The sequence below is a fragment of the Rhinoderma darwinii genome, chromosome 12, assembly GCF_050947455.1.
Source record: "Rhinoderma darwinii isolate aRhiDar2 chromosome 12, aRhiDar2.hap1, whole genome shotgun sequence".
In the NCBI taxonomy this organism is placed as follows: Eukaryota; Metazoa; Chordata; class Amphibia; order Anura; family Rhinodermatidae; genus Rhinoderma; species Rhinoderma darwinii.
Genome location: NC_134698.1, coordinates 86,085,377 through 86,109,004, shown reverse-complemented (window position 1 = coordinate 86,109,004; position 23,628 = coordinate 86,085,377). Strand labels below are relative to the sequence as shown.

The 23,628-nt window shown below is 36.2% G+C and overlaps 1 protein-coding gene across 1 annotated transcript in view; it reads left to right on the top strand.

Annotated features, from left to right (window-relative positions):
• Positions 1-23,628, top strand: part of AHSA1 (activator of HSP90 ATPase activity 1) — a 39,896-nt gene that overhangs the window by 4,455 nt on the left and 11,813 nt on the right. Inside the window, exon 2 of the mRNA XM_075844494.1 lies at positions 9,225-9,445. Coding sequence (XP_075700609.1) covers positions 9,255-9,445 — 191 coding nt within the window. The 5' untranslated portion in view covers positions 9,225-9,254. The remainder of the gene's footprint in view (positions 1-9,224; positions 9,446-23,628) is intronic.

Below are 23,628 nucleotides of genomic sequence, written 5' to 3'. Positions count from 1 at the left end.
TCGTCCCCTGCGTACTACAGAGCGCGGTGTAATGATGGCGGCACATCGTCCCCTGCACACTACAGAGCGCGGTGTAATGATGGCGGCACATCGTCCCCTGCGTACTACAGAGCGCGGTGTAATGATGGCGGCACATCGTCCCCTGCGTACTACAGAGCGCGGTGTAATGATGGCGGCACATCGTCCCCTGCGTACTACAGAGCGCGGTGTAATGATGGCGGCACATCGTCCCCTGCACACTACAGAGCGCGGTGTAATGATGGCGGCACATCGTCCCCTGCACACTACAGAGCGCGGTGTAATGATGGCGGCACATCGTCCCCTGCGTACTACAGAGCGCGGTGTAATGATGGCGGCACATCGTCCCCTGCGTACTACAGAGCGCGGTGTAATGATGGCGGCACATCGTCCCCTGCGTACTACAGAGCGCGGTGTAATGATGGCGGCACATCGTCCCCTGCGTACTACAGAGCGCGGTGTAATGATGGCGGCACATCGTCCCCTGCGTACTACAGAGCGCGGTGTAATGATGGCGGCACATCGTCCCCTGCGTACTACAGAGCGCGGTGTAATGATGGCGGCACATCGTCCCCTGCACACTACAGAGCGCGGTGTAATGATGGCGGCACATCGTCCCCTGCGTACTACAGAGCGCGGTGTAATGATGGCGGCACATCGTCCCCTGCGTACTACAGAGCGCGGTGTAATGATGGCGGCACATCGTCCCCTGCACACTACAGGGCGCGGCGTAATGATGGCGGCACATCGTCCCCTGCGTACTACAGAGCGCGGTGTAATGATGGCGGCACATCGTCCCCTGCGTACTACAGAGCGCGGTGTAATGATGGCGGCACATCGTCCCCTGCACACTACAGGGCGCGGCGTCTGCTGCAGCTACGATAATGTGGGGGGGAGGGGAGTTCTCGTGGCTGCAGGTCCTATACAGTGGACACCTACATCGTATCGGGGGTCCTAAGTGACATTTTTATAAGTAACGGTACATTTCTGAGCCGCGGCGTCCCTGTCCGGGATACGTAGAAGTTGTATCTTGCGCTGAAATCCATCAGGTCAGTGAGACTGACGGCATCGCTGCCGGTGACTCCACCTGTAAGGCCTTATTCACACGAACGTCTGTTAAAACAATGGCCGTCACGCGGAGCTACGTAATTCAACATGACCGGAGCGAGTGAGGGGTCCGTGAGATGATGTCATGTCCCGTTCTTTTCACGCACCGCGCGTCCGCCATAGACTCCAGCGCATCCAAGATAACACGTCCCGCGGGGAAAAACACGGATGCACCTCGGACGACACTCGTGTGAATCCGGCCTCACTGAGATGTTAAGAAGCCTTTAACCCCTTCACTGCCCCCCCCCCACCCCGCGGTCTGGTTACGTCCTTGCTGGCTCCTTATACGTCTATTTATCGATCGAGAGGCTATGGTCACACGGCCGTAAACGAAACGGCTAAAAATACAACGTTTGTAAAGACGGCACGTAAAAAAAAAGCCCCGTAGAAAAGTAGTGCGTGTCATTTCCTGAGCCGTTTTTGGAGCCGTTTTCCGTTGTCTCAAAAGATAAACCGCACAAAAAACAATCTAAGGCCTCATGCACACGACCGTATTTTTTCCCACCCGTAAATACTGGCGTAAATATGGGTCCGGTGTCACACGTATTCCACCCGTATTTACGAGCACGTTTTTGGCGGCAAAATAGCACTGCACTAATCGGCAGCCCCTTCTCTCTATCAGTGCAGGATAGAGAGAAGGGACAGCCCTTTCTGTAATAAAAGTTTAAGAAATTCATACTTACCCGGCCGTTGTCTTGGTGACGCGTCCCTCTCTTCACATCCAGCCCGACATCCCTGGATGACGCGGCAGTCCATGTGACCGCTGCAGCCTGTGATTGACCTGTGATTGGCTGCAGCGGTCACATGGCCTGAAACGTCATCCAGGACGTCGGGCCGGATGTCGAGAGGGACGCGTCACCAAGGCAACGGGCGGGAGACCGGACTAGAGGAAGCAGGAAGTTCTCGGTAAGTATGAACGTCTTTTATTTTTTACAGGTTTATACTGATCGGTAGTCACTGTCCAGGGTGCTGAGTTACTGCCGATCAGTTAACTCTTTCAGCTCCCTGGACAGTGACTATTTACTGACGTCGCTTAGCAACGCTGCCGTAATGACGGGTGCACACATGTAGCCACCCGTTATTACGGGAGCTCCATAGACTTCTATGGACTGTCCGTGCCGTTATTACGGCCTGAAATAGGACATGTTCTATCTTTTTCAACGGCACGGGCACCTTCCCGTGAGAAAACGGGAACGCACCCGTCGCCAATAGAAGTCTATGAGCCCGTTATTACGGGTCGTAATTACGACCCGTAATAACGGGAGTTTTTACGGTCGTGTGCATGAGGCCTAAGAAAAGCATCAAAAACGGCTGCACATCAGAGGCCTTCCCTCGAAAACCGCTCCGTATTGTATGGCCGTTTATAGTTTGCCGTGTGAACATACCCTAAGGCCTCATGAACACAACCGTAGCGACGTGCACAGCCGTGATTTTCGGTCGGACGGCCACGTGCGTTCATTTCTAGGAGCCGTAATAAGACTTGCCCGTTCTTTCTGCGGTCCGAGCTCCGGGGCAATGTACGGGACCCATAGGAATGAATGGGGCCGCAAGTCGTAGATTTGCGGGTGAATTGCGGCTGCAAAAATACGTTTGTGTGCATGGGGCCTAAGAGATCTTCAGGGGCACAGAGTGTAATACATGACAGAACAGGGTACCACAGAATCGGGGGGCACCGGAGAACCCCCCTTTGAGCCGTTCATGATTGACCTGTTGAACGTTATAAACTCCTGTGATTTCAGAGCGAGGTGATGACGTCAGAACAGGAGCTGTCAGATTTATGTCAGAATTTTCAGGACAGCCGCCCACGTACAGGAGTTACACAGACTCTGCAGCAGCAAAATTGAAGGATATTTTTAATGTAGAATATTTAGTTCCTTCATTTTGCATTCAGGAAACAAATGAAGAATAAGCAAAATTTCAGACTGACGGTTCCTCTAGCCTCTAAATGATAAAAATATTTCTGTTGCCACTAGAGGGAGCTCACTGCATATAGATTTATTATACAGGTCAATGGGAGCTGTATATATCTGTATGTAGTGAGCTCCCCCTAGTGGTGACTGCAGGCAGCAGAATGTTATGTAACTATAGTAGCTGTATAAATCTGTATGTAGTGAGCTCCCCCTAGTGGTGACTGCAGGCAGCAGAATGTTATGGAACTCTATGGGAGCTGTATATATCTATGTAGTGAGCTCCCCCTAGTGGTGGCTGCAGGCAGCAGAATGTTATCATGTAACTCAATGGGAGCTGTATATATCTGCATGTAGTGCGCTCCGGCTCCCTCCAGTGGTGACTGCAGGTAGCAGAATATTATGTCACTCTATGGGAGCTGTATATATCTGCATGTAGTGCGCTCCGGCTCCCTCCAGTGGTGACTGCAGGCAGCAGAATATTATTTCACTCTATGGGAGCTGTATATATCTGCATGTAGTGCGCTCCGGCTCCCTCTAGTGGTGACTGCAGGTAGCAGAATAATATGTCACTCTATGGGAGCTGTGTATATCTGCATGTAGTGAGCTCCCCCTAGTGGTGACTGCAGGCAGCAGAATATTATTTCACTCTATGGGAGCTGTATATATCTGCATGTAGTGCGCTCCGGCCCCCTCTAGTGGTGACTGCAGGCAGCAGAATAATATGTCACTCTATGGGAGCTGTATATATCTGCATGTAGTGCGCTCCGGCTCCCTCCAGTGGTGACTGCAGGTAGCAGAATATTATGTCACTCTATGGGAGCTGTATATATCTGCATGTAGTGCGCTCCGGCTCCCTCCAGTGGTGACTGCAGGCAGCAGAATATTATTTCACTCTATGGGAGCTGTATATATCTGCATGTAGTGCGCTCCGGCTCCCTCTAGTGGTGACTGCAGGCAGCAGAATAATATAGAGAAGGGAGAAAGCCTCCAGCTCACCGGTTTCTGCGTCTGCTGCGATGTCGCTCGGATCCCCGCGACGGCCCGCGGTATGTAGCACGAAAAGAAGAGAAGAATGATCCAGCGCCAGTGATGGTATTAAAAGGGAAAGGCAATTATACTACCTGCTTACTCTTGCTCCGAGACCGCGTCTTGCATTCAAGATTTTACTATTTTTCCACAATAAACATGGGAATTGCCTTTCCCTTTTAATACCATCACTGGCGCTGGATCATTCTTCTCTTCTTTTCGAGCAGAATAATATGTCACTCTATGGGAGCTGTATATATCTGCATGTAGTGAGCTCCCCCTAGTGGTGACTGTAGGCAGCAGAATATTATTTCACTCTATGGGAGCTGTATATATCTGCATGTAGTGCGCTCCGGCTCCCTCTAGTGGTGACTGCAGGCAGCAGAATAATATGTCACTCTATGGGAGCTGTATATATCTGCATGTAGTGAGCTCCCCCTAGTGGTGACTGCAGGCAGCAGAATATTATGTCACTCTATGGGAGCTGTATATATCTGCATGTAGTGAGCTCCGGCTCTCTCCAGTGGTGACTGCAGGTAGCAGAATATTATGTCAATATATGGGAGCTGTATATATCTGCATGTAGTGCGCTCCGGCTCCCTCCAGTGGTGACTGCAGGCAGCAGAATATTATGTCGCTCTATGGGAGCTGTATATATCTGCATGTAGTGAGCTCCCCCTAGTGGTGGCTGCAGGCAGCAGAATGTTATGTAACTATAGGAGCTGTATAAATCTATATGTGGTGAGCTCCCCCTAGAGGTGACTGCAGGCAGCAGAATGTTATCATGTAACTCTATGGGAGCTGTATATATCTGTATGTAGTGAGATCCCCCTAGTGGTGACTGCAGGCAGCAGAATGTTATCCTGTAACTCTATAGGAGCTGTATAAATCTGTATGTAGTGAGCTCCCCCTAGTGGTGGCTGCAGGCAGCAGAATGTTATGTAACTATAGGAGCTGTATAAATCTATATGTGGTGAGCTCCCCCTAGAGGTGACTGCAGGCAGCAGAATGTTATCATGTAACTCTATGGGAGCTGTATATATCTGTATGTAGTGAGCTCCCCCTAGTGGTGGCTGCAGGCAGCAGAATGTTATCATGTAACTCAATGGGAGCTGTATATATCTGCATGTAGTGCGCTCCGGCTCCCTCCAGTGGTGACTGCAGGTAGCAGAATATTATGTCACTCTATGGGAGCTGTATATATCTGCATGTAGTGCGCTCCGGCTCCCTCCAGTGGTGACTGCAGGCAGCAGAATATTATTTCACTCTATGGGAGCTGTATATATCTGCATGTAGTGCGCTCCGGCTCCCTCTAGTGGTGACTGCAGGTAGCAGAATAATATGTCACTCTATGGGAGCTGTGTATATCTGCATGTAGTGAGCTCCCCCTAGTGGTGACTGCAGGCAGCAGAATATTATTTCACTCTATGGGAGCTGTATATATCTGCATGTAGTGCGCTCCGGCCCCCTCTAGTGGTGACTGCAGGCAGCAGAATAATATGTCACTCTATGGGAGCTGTATATATCTGCATGTAGTGAGCTCCGGCTCCCTCCAGTGGTGACTGCAGGTAGCAGAATATTATGTCAATATATGGGAGCTGTATATATCTGCATGTAGTGCGCTCCGGCTCCCTCCAGTGGTGACTGCAGGCAGCAGAATAATATGTCACTCTATGGGAGCTGTATATATCTGCATGTAGTGAGCTCCCCCTAGTGGTGGCTGCAGGCAGCAGAATGTTATGGAACTATAGGAGCTGTATAAATCTATATGTAGTGAGCTCCCCCTAGAGGTGACTGCAGGCAGCAGAATGTTATCCTGTAACTCTATAGGAGCTGTATAAATCTATATGTAGTGAGCTCCCCCTAGTGGTGGCTGCAGGCAGCAGAATGTTATGTCACTCTATGGGAGCTGTAAATATCTGCATGTAGTGCGCTCCGGCTCCCTCTAGTGGTGACTGCAGGAAGCAAAATATTATGTCACTCTATGGGAGCTGTATATATAGCTGCATGTAGTGCGCTCGGGCTCCCTCCAGTGGTGACTGCAGGTAGCAGAATATTATGTCACTCTATGGGAGCTGTATATATCTGCATGTAGTGCGCTCCGGCTCCCCCTAGTGGTGATTGCAGGTAGCAGATTATTATGTCACTCTATGGGAGCTGTATATATCTGCATGTAGTGCGCTCCGGCTCCCCCTAGTGGTGACTGCAGGTAGCAGATTATTATGTCACTCTATGGGAGCTGTATATATCTGCATGTAGTGCACTCCGGCTCCCTCCAGTGGTGACTGCAGGTAGCAGAATATTATGTCACTCTATGGGAGCTGTATATATCTGCATGTAGTGCGCTCCGGCTCCCTCCAGTGGTGACTGCAGGCAGCAGAATATTATTTCACTCTATGGGAGCTGTATATATCTGCATGTAGTGCGCTCCGGCTCCCTCTAGTAGTGACTGCAGGTAGCAGAATAATATGTCACTCTATGGGAGCTGTGTATATCTGCATGTAGTGAGCTCCCCCTAGTGGTGACTGCAGGCAGCAGAATATTATTTCACTCTATGGGAGCTGTATATATCTGCATGTAGTGCGCTCCGGCCCCCTCTAGTGGTGACTGCAGGCAGCAGAATAATATGTCACTCTATGGGAGCTGTATATATCTGCATGTAGTGAGCTCCGGCTCCCTCCAGTGGTGACTGCAGGTAGCAGAATATTATGTCAATATATGGGAGCTGTATATATCTGCATGTAGTGCGCTCCGGCTCCCTCCAGTGGTGACTGCAGGCAGCAGAATAATATGTCACTCTATGGGAGCTGTATATATCTGCATGTAGTGAGCTCCCCCTAGTGGTGGCTGCAGGCAGCAGAATGTTATGGAACTATAGGAGCTGTATAAATCTATATGTAGTGAGCTCCCCCTAGAGGTGACTGCAGGCAGCAGAATGTTATCCTGTAACTCTATAGGAGCTGTATAAATCTATATGTAGTGAGCTCCCCCTAGTGGTGGCTGCAGGCAGCAGAATGTTATGTCACTCTATGGGAGCTGTAAATATCTGCATGTAGTGCGCTCCGGCTCCCTCTAGTGGTGACTGCAGGAAGCAAAATATTATGTCACTCTATGGGAGCTGTATATATATCTGCATGTAGTGCGCTCGGGCTCCCTCCAGTGGTGACTGCAGGTAGCAGAATATTATGTCACTCTATGGGAGCTGTATATATCTGCATGTAGTGCGCTCCGGCTCCCCCTAGTGGTGATTGCAGGTAGCAGATTATTATGTCACTCTATGGGAGCTGTATATATCTGCATGTAGTGCGCTCCGGCTCCCCCTAGTGGTGACTGCAGGTAGCAGATTATTATGTCACTCTATGGGAGCTGTATATATCTGCATGTAGTGCACTCCGGCTCCCTCCAGTGGTGACTGCAGGTAGCAGAATATTATGTCACTCTATGGGAGCTGTATATATCTGCATGTAGTGCGATCCGGCTCCCTCCAGTGGTGACTGCAGGTAGCAGAATATTATGTCACTCTATGGGAGCTGTAAATATCTGCATGTAGTGCGCTCCGGCTCCCTCTAGTGGTGACTGCAGGTAGGAGAATATTATGTCACTCTATGGGAGCTGTATATATCTGCATGTAGTGCGCTCCGGCTCCCTCCAGTGGTGATGCAGGTAGCAGAATATTATGTCACTCTATGGGAGCTGTAAATATCTGCATGTAGTGCGCTCCGGCTCCCTCTAGTGGTGACTGCAGGAAGCAAAATATTATGTCACTCTATGGGAGCTGTATATATATCTGCATGTAGTGCGCTCGGGCTCCCTCCAGTGGTGACTGCAGGTAGCAGAATATTATGTCACTCTATGGGAGCTGTATATATCTGCATGTAGTGCGCTCCGGCTCCCCCTAGTGGTGATTGCAGGTAGCAGATTATTATGTCACTCTATGGGAGCTGTATATATCTGCATGTAGTGCACTCCGGCTCCCTCCAGTGGTGACTGCAGGTAGCAGAATATTATGTCACTCTATGGGAGCTGTATATATATCTGCATGTAGTGCGCTCCGGCTCCCTCCAGTGGTGACTGCAGGTAGCAGATTATTATGTCACTCTATGGGAGCTGTATATATCTGCATGTAGTGCGCTCCGGCTCCCCCTAGTGGTGATTGCAGGTAGCAGATTATTATGTCACTCTATGGGAGCTGTATATATCTGCATGTAGTGCACTCCGGCTCCCTCCAGTGGTGACTGCAGGTAGCAGAATATTATGTCACTCTATGGGAGCTGTATATATCTGCATGTAGTGCGCTCCGGCTCCCTCTAGTGGTGATTGCAGGCGGCAGAATATTATGTCACTCTATGGGAGCTGTATATATCTGCATGTAGTGCGCTCCGGCTCCCTCTAGTGGTGATTGCAGGCGGCAGAATATTATGTCACTCTATGGGAGCTGTATATATCTGCATGTAGTGAGCTCACCCTAGTGGTGATTGCAGGCGGCAGAATATTATGTCACTCTATGGGAGCTGTATATATCTGCATGTAGTGCGCTCCGGCTCCCTCTAGTGGTGACTGCAGGTAGCAGAATATTATGTCACTCTATGGGAGCTGTATATATCTGCATGTAGTGCGCTCCGGCTCCCTCTAGTGGTGATTGCAGGCGGCAGAATATTATGTCACTCTATGGGAGCTGTATATATCTGCATGTAGTGAGCTCACCCTAGTGGTGATTGCAGGCGGCAGAATATTATGTCACTCTATGGGAGCTGTATATATCTGCATGTAGTGCGCTCCGGCTCCCTCTAGTGGTGACTGCAGGTAGCAGAATATTATGTCACTCTATGGGAGCTGTATATAACCCGTCGCTCATCATTTATTATTATGCATAAACTTTCCAGAAGCCTCTGATAGTGGACGGACCGGTCACACGTGACACCACGCCGGCTGCATGCACTGATCAGACACTGGGGCACACAGGTCGGGGCTCCCCGGCTTTCTCACGTGGTTATCACGTGCTTATGGATCTAGTGAAGCTGTTACAGGTGCGGGTCATGTTTTGTTCAGATCCACATATGAGGGCAGCTGAACCACAAGTAAGATGGCCGCCGGAGCCTTCCCCAGGGAGCTAAGAGCGGTTTATAGTGATTGTCATAGTAACTCACGCTTTATTGTCTCCAGGAAAATGGCGGCGATAGCGTAGACAACGTGATGACGTCGGGGGCGGAGCCTGGCCGTGCCGGCTTCCAGGCTGTTCTAGTAACTTCCACCATCCGCGGGTGCGGCGGCAGAGACAGAACACACGGCGGGCAGAGAGGCAGCATGGCCAAGTGGGGAGAGGGAGATCCGCGCTGGATTGTGGAGCAGAGGGCGGACGCCACCAATGTCAACAACTGGCACTGGTGAGAGAACATTACATTATATTACAGTACATTATAACACTGTATCTGGTGAGAACATTATATTATATTACAGTACATTATAACACTGTATCTGGTGAGAACATTATATTATATTACAGTACATTATAACACTATATCTGGTGAGAACATTATATTATATTACAGTACATTATAACACTGTATCTGGTGAGAACATTATATTATATTACAGTACATTATAACGCTGTATCTGGTGAGAACATTATATTATATTACAGTACATTATAACACTGTATCTGGTGAGAGAACATTATATTATATTACAGTACATTATAACGCTGTATCTGGTGAGAACATTATATTATATTACAGTACATTATAACACTATCTGGTGAGAACATTATATTATATTACAGTACATTATAACACTGTATCTGGTGAGAGAACATTATATTATATTACAGTACATTATAACACTGTATCTGGTGAGAGAACATTATATTATATTACAGTACATTATAACGCTGTATCTGGTGAGAACATTATATTATATTACAGTACATTATAACACTGTATCTGGTGAGAGAACATTATATTATATTACAGTACATTATAACACTGTATCTGGTGAGAACATTATATTATATTACAGTACATTATAACACTGTGTATCTGGTGAGAGAACATTATATTATATTACAGTACATTATAACACTGTATCTGGTGAGAGAACATTATATTATATTACAGTACATTATAACGCTGTATCTGGTGAGAACATTATATTATATTACAGTACATTATAACGCTGTATCTGGTGAGAACATTATATTATATTACAGTACATTATAACACTGTATCTGGTGAGAGGACATTATATTATATTACAGTACATTATAACACTGTATCTGGTGAGTACATTATATTATATTACAGTACATTATAACACTGTATCTGGTGAGAACATTATATTATATTACAGTACATTATAACACTATATCTGGAGAGAACATTATATTATATTACAGTACATTATAACACTGTGTATCTGGTGAGAACATTATATTATATTACAGTACATTATAACACTGTATCTGGTGAGAACATTATATTATATTACAGTACATTATAACACTGTATCTGGTGAGAACATTATATTATATTACAGTACATTATAACGCTGTATCTGGTGAGAGAACATTATATTATATTACAGTACATTATAACACTGTATCTGGTGAGAACATTATATTATATTACAGTACATTATAACACTGTGTATCTGGTGAGAACATTATATTATATTACAGTACATTATAACACTGTATCTGGTGAGAGAACATTATATTATATTACAGTACATTATAACACTGTATCTGGTGAGAGAACATTATATTATATTATATTACAGTACATTATAACGCTGTATCTGGTGAGAACATTATATTATATTACAGTACATTATAACACTGTATCTGGTGAGAGAACATTATATTATATTATATTACAGTACATTATAACACTGTATCTGGTGAGAACATTATATTATATTACAGTACATTATAACACTGTATCTGGTGAGAGAACATTATATTATATTATATTACAGTACATTATAACACTGTATCTGGTGAGAACATTATATTATATTATATTACAGTACATTATAACACTGTATCTGGTGAGAACATTATATTATATTACAGTACATTATAACACTGTATCTGGTGAGAGAACATTATATTATATTATATTACAGTACATTATAACGCTGTATCTGGTGAGAACATTATATTATATTACAGTACATTATAACACTATATCTGGAGAGAACATTATATTATATTACAGTACATTATAACACTGTATCTGGTGAGAACATTATATTATATTACAGTACATTATAACACTGTATCTGGTGAGAACATTATATTATATTACAGTACATTATAACACTATATCTGGTGAGAACATTATATTATATTACAGTACATTATAACACTATATCTGGAGAGAACATTATATTATATTACAGTACATTATAACACTGTATCTGGTGAGAACATTATATTATATTACAGTACATTATAACACTGTATCTGGTGAGAGGACATTATATTATATTACAGTACATTATAACACTGTATCTGGTGAGAACATTATATTATATTACAGTACATTATAACACTATATCTGGTGAGAACATTATATTATATTACAGTACATTATAACGCTGTATCTGGTGAGAGAACATTATATTATATTACAGTACATTATAACACTGTATCTGGTGAGAACATTATATTATATTACAGTACATTATAACACTGTATCTGGTGAGAGAACATTATATTATATTACAGTACATTATAACACTGTATCTGGTGAGAGAACATTATATTATATTACAGTACATTATAACACTGTATCTGGTGAGAACATTATATTATATTACAGTACATTATAACACTGTATCTGGTGAGAGAACATTATATTATATTACAGTACATTATAACACTGTATCTGGTGAGAGAACATTATATTATATTACAGTACATTATAACGCTGTATCTGGTGAGAACATTATATTATATTACAGTACATTATAACACTGTATCTGGTGAGAACATTATATTATATTACAGTACATTATAACACTGTATCTGGTGAGAACATTATATTATATTACAGTACATTATAACACTGTATCTGGTGAGAACATTATATTATATTACAGTACATTATAACTCTGTATCTGGTGAGAGAACATTATATTATATTACAGTACATTATAACACTGTATCTGGTGAGAACATTATATTATATTACAGTACATTATAACACTGTATCTGGTGAGAACATTATATTATATTACAGTACATTATAACACTGTATCTGGTGAGAGAACATTATATTATATTACAGTACATTATAACACTGTATCTGGTGAGAGAACATTATATTATATTACAGTACATTATAACACTATCTGGTGAGAGAACATTATATTATATTACAGTACATTATAACACTGTATCTGGTGAGAACATTATATTATATTACAGTACATTATAACACTGTATCTGGTGAGAGAACATTATATTATATTACAGTACATTATAACACTGTATCTGGTGAGAGAACATTATATTATATTACAGTACATTATAACACTGTATCTGGTGAGAGAACATTATATTATATTACAGTACATTATAACACTGTATCTGGTGAGAGAACATTATATTATATTACAGTACATTATAACACTGTATCTGGTGAGGACATTATATTATATTACAGTACATTATAACACTGTATCTGGTGAGAACATTATATTATATTACAGTACATTATAACACTGTATCTGGTGAGAACATTATATTATATTACAGTACATTATAACACTGTATCTGGTGAGAGAACATTACATTATATTACAGTACATTATAACACTGTATCTGGTGAGAGAACATTATATTATATTACAGTACATTATAACACTGTATCTGGTGAGAACATTATATTATATTATATTACAGTACATTATAACACTGTATCTGGTGAGAGAACATTATATTATATTACAGTACATTATAACACTATCTGGTGAGAACATTATATTATATTACAGTACATTATAACACTGTATCTGGTGAGAGAACATTATATTATATTACAGTACATTATAACACTATCTGGTGAGAACATTATATTATATTACAGTACATTATAACACTGTATCTGGTGAGAGAACATTATATTATATTACAGTACATTATAACACTGTGTATCTGGTGAGAACATTATATTATATTACAGTACATTATAACATTGTATCTGGTGAGAGAACATTATATTATATTACAGTACATTATAACACTGTATCTGGTGAGAACATTATATTATATTACAGTACATTATAACACTGTATCTGGTGAGAACATTATATTATATTACAGTACATTATAACACTGTATCTGGTGAGAGAACATTATATTATATTACAGTACATTATAACACTGTATCTGGTGAGAGAACATTACATTATATTACAGTACATTATAACACTGTATCTGGTGAGAGAACATTATATTATATTACAGTACATTATAACACTGTATCTGGTGAGAGAACATTATATTATATTACAGTACATTATAACACTGTATCTGGTGAGAGAACATTACATTATATTACAGTACATTATAACACTGTATCTGGTGAGAGAACATTATATTATATTACAGTACATTATAACACTGTATCTGGTGAGAGAACATTATATTATATTACAGTACATTATAACGCTGTATCTGGTGAGAGAACATTACATTATATTACAGTACATTATAACACTGTATCTGGTGAGAGAACATTATATTATATTACAGTACATTATAACACTGTATCTGGTGAGAACATTATATTATATTACAGTACATTATAACACTGTATCTGGTGAGAACATTATATTATATTACAGTACATTATAACACTGTATCTGGTGAGAACATTATATTATATTACAGTACATTATAACACTGTATCTGGTGAGAACATTATATTATATTACAGTACATTATAACACTGTATCTGGTGAGAACATTATATTATATTACAGTACATTATAACACTGTATCTGGTGAGAACATTATATTATATTACAGTACATTATAACACTGTATCTGGTGAGAGAACATTATATTATATTACAGTACATTATAACACTGTATCTGGTGAGAGAACATTATATTATATTACAGTACATTATAACACTGTATCTGGTGAGAGAACATTACATTATATTACAGTACATTATAACACTGTATCTGGTGAGAGAACATTATATTATATTACAGTACATTATAACACTGTATCTGGTGAGAGAACATTATATTATATTACAGTACATTATAACACTGTATCTGGTGAGAGAACATTATATTATATTACAGTACATTATATTATATTACAGTACATTATAACACTGTATCTGGTGAGTACATTATATTATATTACAGTACATTATAACGCTGTATCTAGTGAGAGGACATTATATTATATTACAGTACATTATAACACTGTGTATCTGGTGAGAACATTATATTATATTACAGTACATTATAACACTGTATCTGGTGAGAACATTATATTATATTACAGTACATTATAACACTGTATCTGGTGAGAACATTATATTATATTACAGTACATTATAACACTGTATCTGGTGAGAGAACATTATATTATATTACAGTACATTATAACACTATCTGGTGAGAACATTATATTATATTACAGTACATTATAACACTGTATCTAGTGAGAGGACATTATATTATATTACAGTACATTATAACACTATCTGGTGAGAACATTATATTATATTACAGTACATTATAACGCTGTATCTGGTGAGAGAACATTATATTATATTACAGTACATTATAACACTGTATCTGGTGAGAACATTATATTATATTACAGTACATTATAACACTGTATCTGGTGAGTACATTATATTACAGTACATTATAACACTGTATCTGGTGAGAACATTATATTATATTACAGTACATTATAACACTGTATCTGGTGAGAGAACATTATATTATATTACAGTACATTATAACACTGTATCTGGTGAGAGAACATTACATTATATTACAGTACATTATAACACTGTATCTGGTGAGAACATTATATTATATTACAGTACATTATAACACTGTATCTGGTGAGAACATTATATTATATTACAGTACATTATAACACTGTGTATCTGGTGAGAGAACATTATATTATATTACAGTACATTATAACACTGTGTATCTGGTGAGAACATTATATTATATTACAGTACATTATAACACTGTATCTGGTGAGAACATTATATTATATTACAGTACATTATAACACTGTATCTGGTGAGAGAACATTATATTATATTACAGTACATTATAACACTGTATCTGGTGAGAGAACATTATATTATATTACAGTACATTATAACACTGTATCTGGTGAGAGAACATTACATTATATTACAGTACATTATAACACTGTATCTGGTGAGAGAACATTATATTATATTACAGTACATTATAACACTGTATCTGGTGAGAACATTATATTATATTACAGTACATTATAACACTGTATCTGGTGAGAGAACATTATATTATATTACAGTACATTATAACACTATCTGGTGAGAACATTATATTATATTACAGTACATTATAACACTGTATCTGGTGAGAACATTATATTATATTACAGTACATTATAACACTGTGTATCTGGTGAGAACATTATATTATATTACAGTACATTATAACACTGTATCTGGTGAGAACATTATATTATATTACAGTACATTATAACACTGTATCTGGTGAGAGAACATTATATTATATTACAGTACATTATAACACTGTATCTGGTGAGAGAACATTATATTATATTACAGTACATTATAACACTGTATCTGGTGAGAGAACATTATATTATATTACAGTACATTATAACACTGTATCTGGTGAGAACATTATATTATATTACAGTACATTATAACACTGTATCTGGTGAGAACATTATATTATATTACAGTACATTATAACACTGTATCTGGTGAGAACATTATATTATATTACAGTACATTATAACACTGTATCCGGTGAGAGAACATTATATTATATTACAGTACATTATAACACTGTATCTGGTGAGAACATTATATTATATTACAGTACATTATAACACTGTATCTGGTGAGAGAACATTATATTACAGTACATTATAACACTATCTGGTGAGAGAACATTATATTATATTACAGTACATTATAACACTGTATCTGGTGAGAGAACATTATATTATATTACAGTACATTATAACACTGTATCTGGTGAGAGAACATTATATTATATTACAGTACATTATAACACTGTATCTGGTGAGAGAACATTATATTATATTACAGTACATTATAACGCTGTATCTGGTGAGAACATTATATTATATTACAGTACATTATAACACTATCTGGTGAGAGAACATTATATTATATTACAGTACATTATAACGCTGTATCTGGTGAGAACATTATATTATATTACAGTACATTATAACACTATATCTGGAGAGAACATTATATTATATTACAGTACATTATAACACTGTATCTGGTGAGAACATTATATTATATTACAGTACATTATAACACTGTATCTGGTGAGAACATTATATTATATTACAGTACATTATAACACTGTATCTGGTGAGAACATTATATTATATTACAGTACATTATAACACTGTATCTGGTGAGAGAACATTATATTATATTACAGTACATTATAACACTGTATCTGGTGAGAGGACATTATATTATATTACAGTACATTATAATACTGTATCTGGTGAGAGAACATTATATTATATTACAGTACATTATAACACTGTATCTGGTGAGAGAACATTATATTATATTACAGTACATTATAACACTGTATCTGGTGAGAGAAGATTATATTATATTACAGTACATTATAACGCTGTATCTGGTGAGAACATTATATTATATTACAGTACATTATAACACTGTATCTGGTGAGAGAACATTATATTATATTACAGTACATTATAACACTGTATCTGGTGAGAGAAGATTATATTATATTACAGTACATTATAACACTGTATCTGGTGAGAGAACATTATATTATATTACAGTACATTATAACACTGTATCTGGTGAGAACATTATATTATATTACAGTACATTATAACACTGTATCTGGTGAGAACATTATATTATATTACAGTACATTATAACACTGTATCTGGTGAGAACATTATATTACAGTACATTATAACACTGTATCTGGTGAGAGAACATTATATTATATTATATTACAGTACATTATAACGCTGTATCTGGTGAGAGAACATTATATTATATTACAGTACATTATAACACTGTATCTGGTGAGAACATTATATTATATTACAGTACATTATAACACTGTATCTGGTGAGAACATTATATTATATTACAGTACATTATAACGCTGGATCTGGTGAGAGAACATTATATTATATTACAGTACATTATAACATTGTATCTGGTGAGAACATTATATTATATTACAGTACATTATAACACTGTATCTGGTGAGAACATTATATTATATTACAGTACATTATAACACTGTATCTGGTGAGAGAACATTATATTATATTACAGTACATTATAACACTGTATCTGGTGAGAGAACATTATATTATATTACAGTACATTATAACACTGTATCTGGTGAGAGAACATTATATTATATTACAGTACATTATAACGCTGTATCTGGTGAGAACATTATATTATATTACAGTACATTATAACACTGTATCTGGTGAGAGAACATTATATTATATTACAGTACATTATAACACTGTATCTGGTGAGAGAACATTATATTATATTACAGTACATTATAACACTGTATCTGGTGAGAGAACATTATATTATATTACAGTACATTATAACACTGTATCTGGTGAGAGAACATTATATTATATTACAGTACATTATAACACTGTATCTGGTGAGAGAACATTATATTATATTACAGTACATTATAACACTGTATCTGGTGAGAGAACATTATATTATATTACAGTACATTATAACGCTGTATCTGGTGAGAGAACATTATATTATATTACAGTACATTATAACACTGTATCTGGTGAGAGAACATTATATTATATTACAGTACATTATAACACTGTATCTGGTGAGAACATTATATTATATTACAGTACATTATAACGCTGTATATCTGGTGAGAACATTATATTATATTACAGTACATTATAACACTGTGTATCTGGTGAGAACATTATATTATATTACAGTACATTATAACACTGTATCTGGTGAGAACATTATATTATATTACAGTACATTATAACGCTGTATATCTGGTGAGAACATTATATTATATTACAGTACATTATAACACTGTGTATCTGGTGAGAACATTATATTATATTACAGTACATTATAACACTGTGTATCTGGTGAGAACATTATATTATATTACAGTACATTATAACGCTGTATCTGGTGAGAACATTATATTATATTACAGTACATTATAACACTGTATCTGGTGAGAGAACATTATATTATATTACAGTACATTATAACACTGTATCTGGTGAGAGAACATTATATTATATTACAGTACATTATAACACTGTATCTGGTGAGAACATTATATTATATTACAGTACATTATAACACTGTATCTGGTGAGAGAACATTACATTATATTACAGTACATTATAACACTGTATCTGGTGAGAGGACATTATATTATATTACAGTACATTATAACACTGTATCTGGTGAGAGGACATTATATTATATTACAGTACATTATAACACTGTATCTGGTGAGAACATTATATTATATTACAGTACATTATAACACTGTATCTGGTGAGAGAACATTATATTATATTACAGTACATTATAACACTGTATCTGGTGAGAACATTATATTATATTACAGTACATTATAACACTGTATCTGGTGAGAGAACATTACATTATATTACAGTACATTATAACACTGTATCTGGTGAGAGGACATTATATTATATTACAGTACATTATAACACTGTATCTGGTGAGAGGACATTATATTATATTACAGTACATTATAACACTGTATCTGGTGAGAACATTATATTATATTACAGTACATTATAACGCTGTATATCTGGTGAGAACATTATATTATATTACAGTACATTATAACACTGTGTATCTGGTGAGAACATTATATTATATTACAGTACATTATAACACTGTATCTGGTGAGAACATTATATTATATTACAGTACATTATAACACTGTATCTGGTGAGAGAACATTATATTATATTATATTACAGTACATTATAACACTATCTGGTGAGAGAACATTATATTATATTACAGTACATTATAACACTGTATCTGGTGAGTACATTATATTATATTACAGTACATTATAACACTGTATCTGGTGAGAACATTATATTATATTACAGTACATTATAACACTGTATCTGGTGAGAGAACATTATATTATATTACAGTACATTATAACACTGTATCTGGTGAGTACATTATATTATATTACAGTACATTATAACACTGTATCTGGTGAGAACATTATATTATATTACAGTACATTATAACACTGTATCTGGTGAGAGAACATTACATTATATTACAGTACATTATAACACTGTATCTGGTGAGAGGACATTATATTATATTACAGTACATTATAACACTGTATCTGGTGAGAGGACATTATATTATATTACAGTACATTATAACACTGTATCTGGTGAGAGAACATTATATTATATTACAGTACATTATAACACTGTATCTGGTGAGAGAACATTATATTATATTACAGTACATTATAACACTGTATCTGGTGAGTACATTATATTATATTACAGTACATTATAACACTGTATCTGGTGAGAACATTATATTATATTACAGTACATTATAACACTGTATCTGGTGAGAACATTATATTATATTACAGTACATTATAACACTGTATCTGGTGAGAACATTATATTATATTACAGCACATTATAACGCTGTATCTGGTGAGAGAACATTATATTATATTACAGTACATTATAACACTGTATCTGGTGAGAGGACATTATATTATATTACAGTACATTATAACACTGTATCTGGTGAGAGGACATTATATTATATTACAGTACATTATAACACTGTATCTGGTGAGAGAACATTATATTATATTACAGTACATTATAACACTGTATCTGGTGAGTACATTATATTATATTACAGTACATTATAACACTGTATCTGGTGAGAACATTATATTATATTACAGTACATTATAACACTGTATCTGGTGAGAACATTATATTATATTACAGTACATTATAACACTGTATCTGGTGAGAACATTATATTATATTACAGTACATTATAACACTATATCTGGTGAGAGGACATTATATTATATTACAGTACATTATAACACTGTATCTGGTGAGAGAACATTATATTATATTACAGTACATTATAACACTGTATCTGGTGAGAGAACATTATATTATATTACAGTACATTATAACACTGTATCTGGTGAGAGAACATTATATTATATTACAGTACATTATAACACTGTATCTGGTGAGAGAACATTACATTATATTACAGTACATTATAACACTGTATCTGGTGAGAGGACATTATATTATATTACAGTACATTATAACACTGTATCTGGTGAGAGGACATTATATTATATTACAGTACATTATAACACTGTATCTGGTGAGAACATTATATTATATTACAGTACATTATAACACTATCTGGTGAGAGAACATTATATTATATTACAGTACATTATAACACTATCTGGTGAGAGAACATTATATTATATTACAGTACATTATAACACTGTATCTGGTGAGAACATTATATTATATTACAGTACATTATAACACTATCTGGTGAGAGAACATTATATTATATTACAGTACATTATAACACTGTATCTGGTGAGTACATTATATTATATTACAGTACATTATAACACTATCTGGTGAGAGAACATTATATTATATTACAGTACATTATAACACTGTATCTGGTGAGAACATTATATTATATTACAGTACATTATAACACTGTATCTGGTGAGAACATTATATTATATTACAGTACATTATAACACTGTATCTGGTGAGAACATTATATTATATTACAGTACATTATAACACTGTATCTGGTGAGAACATTATATTATATTACAGTACATTATAACACTGTATCTGGTGAGAACATTATATTATATTACAGTACATTATAACACTGTGTATCTGGTGAGAACATTATATTATATTACAGTACATTATAACACTGTATCTGGAGAGAACATTATATTATATTACAGTACATTATAACACTGTATCTGGTGAGAACATTATATTATATTACAGTACATTATAACACTGTATCTGGTGAGAGAACATTATATTATATTACAGTACATTATAACACTGTATCTGGTGAGAACATTATATTATATTACAGTACATTATAACGCTGTATCTGGTGAGAACATTATATTATATTACAGTACATTATAACACTGTATCTGGTGAGAACATTATATTATATTACAGTACATTATAACACTGTATCTGGTGAGAGGACATTATATTATATTACAGTACATTATAATACTGTATCTGGTGAGAGGACATTATATTATATTACAGTACATTATAACACTGTATCTGGTGAGAGGACATTATATTATATTACAGTACATTATAACACTGTGTATCTGGTGAGAGAACATTATATTATATTACAGTACATTATAACACTGTATCTGGTGAGAACATTATATTATATTACAGTACATTATAACACTATCTGGTGAGAGAACATTATATTATATTACAGTACATTATAACACTGTATCTGGTGAGAGAACATTATATTATATTACAGTACATTATAACACTGTATCTGGTGAGAACATTATATTATATTACAGTACATTATAACACTGTATCTGGTGAGAACATTATATTACAGTACATTATAACACTGTATCTGGTGAGAACATTATATTATATTACAGTACATTATAACACTGTATCTGGTGAGAGAACATTATATTATATTACAGTACATTATAACACTATCTGGTGAGAGAACATTATATTATATTACAGTACATTATAACACTGTGTATCTGGTGAGAGAACATTATATTATATTACAGTACATTATAACACTGTATCTGGTGAGAACATTATATTATATTACAGTACATTATAACACTGTATCTGGAGAGAACATTATATTATATTACAGTACATTATAACACTGTATCTGGTGAGAGAACATTATATTATATTACAGTACATTATAACACTGTATCTGGTGAGAGAACATTATATTATATTACAGTACATTATAACACTGTATCTGGTGAGAACATTATATTATATTACAGTACATTATAACACTGTATCTGGTGAGAACATTATATTATATTACAGTACATTATAACACTGTGTATCTGGTGAGAACATTATATTATAGTACATTATAACACTATCTGGTGAGAACATTATATTATATTACAGTACATTATAACACTGTATCTGGTGAGAGAACATTATATTATATTATATTACAGTACATTATAACGCTGTATCTGGTGAGAACATTATATTATATTACAGTACATTATAACACTATATCTGGTGAGAACATTATATTATATTACAGTACATTATAACACTGTATCTGGTGAGAACATTATATTATATTACAGTACATTATAACACTGTGTATCTGGTGAGAACATTATATTATATTACAGTACATTATAACACTGTATCTGGAGAGAGAACATTATATTATATTACAGTACATTATAACACTGTGTATCTGGTGAGAACATTATATTATATTACAGTACATTATAACACTGTATCTGGTGAGAGAACATTATATTATATTACAGTACATTATAACACTGTATATCTGGTGAGAGAACATTATATTATATTACAGTACATTATAACACTGTATCTGGTGAGAACATTATATTATATTACAGTACATTATAACACTGTATCTGGTGAGAGAAGATTATATTATATTACAGTACATTATAACACTGTATCTGGTGAGAAGATTATATTATATTACAGTACATTATAACACTGTATCTGGTGAGAACATTATATTATATTACAGTACATTATAACACTGTATCTGGTGAGAACATTATATTATATTACAGTACATTATAACGCTGTATCTGGTGAGAACATTATATTATATTACAGTACATTATAACACTGTATCTGGTGAGAACATTATATTATATTACAGTACATTATAACGCTGTATCTGGTGAGAGAACATTATATTATATTACAGTACATTATAACACTGTATCTGGTGAGAACATTATATTATATTACAGTACATTATAACACTGTATCTGGTGAGAGAACATTATATTATATTACAGTACATTATAACACTGTATCTGGTGAGAGAACATTATATTATATTACAGTACATTATAACACTGTAT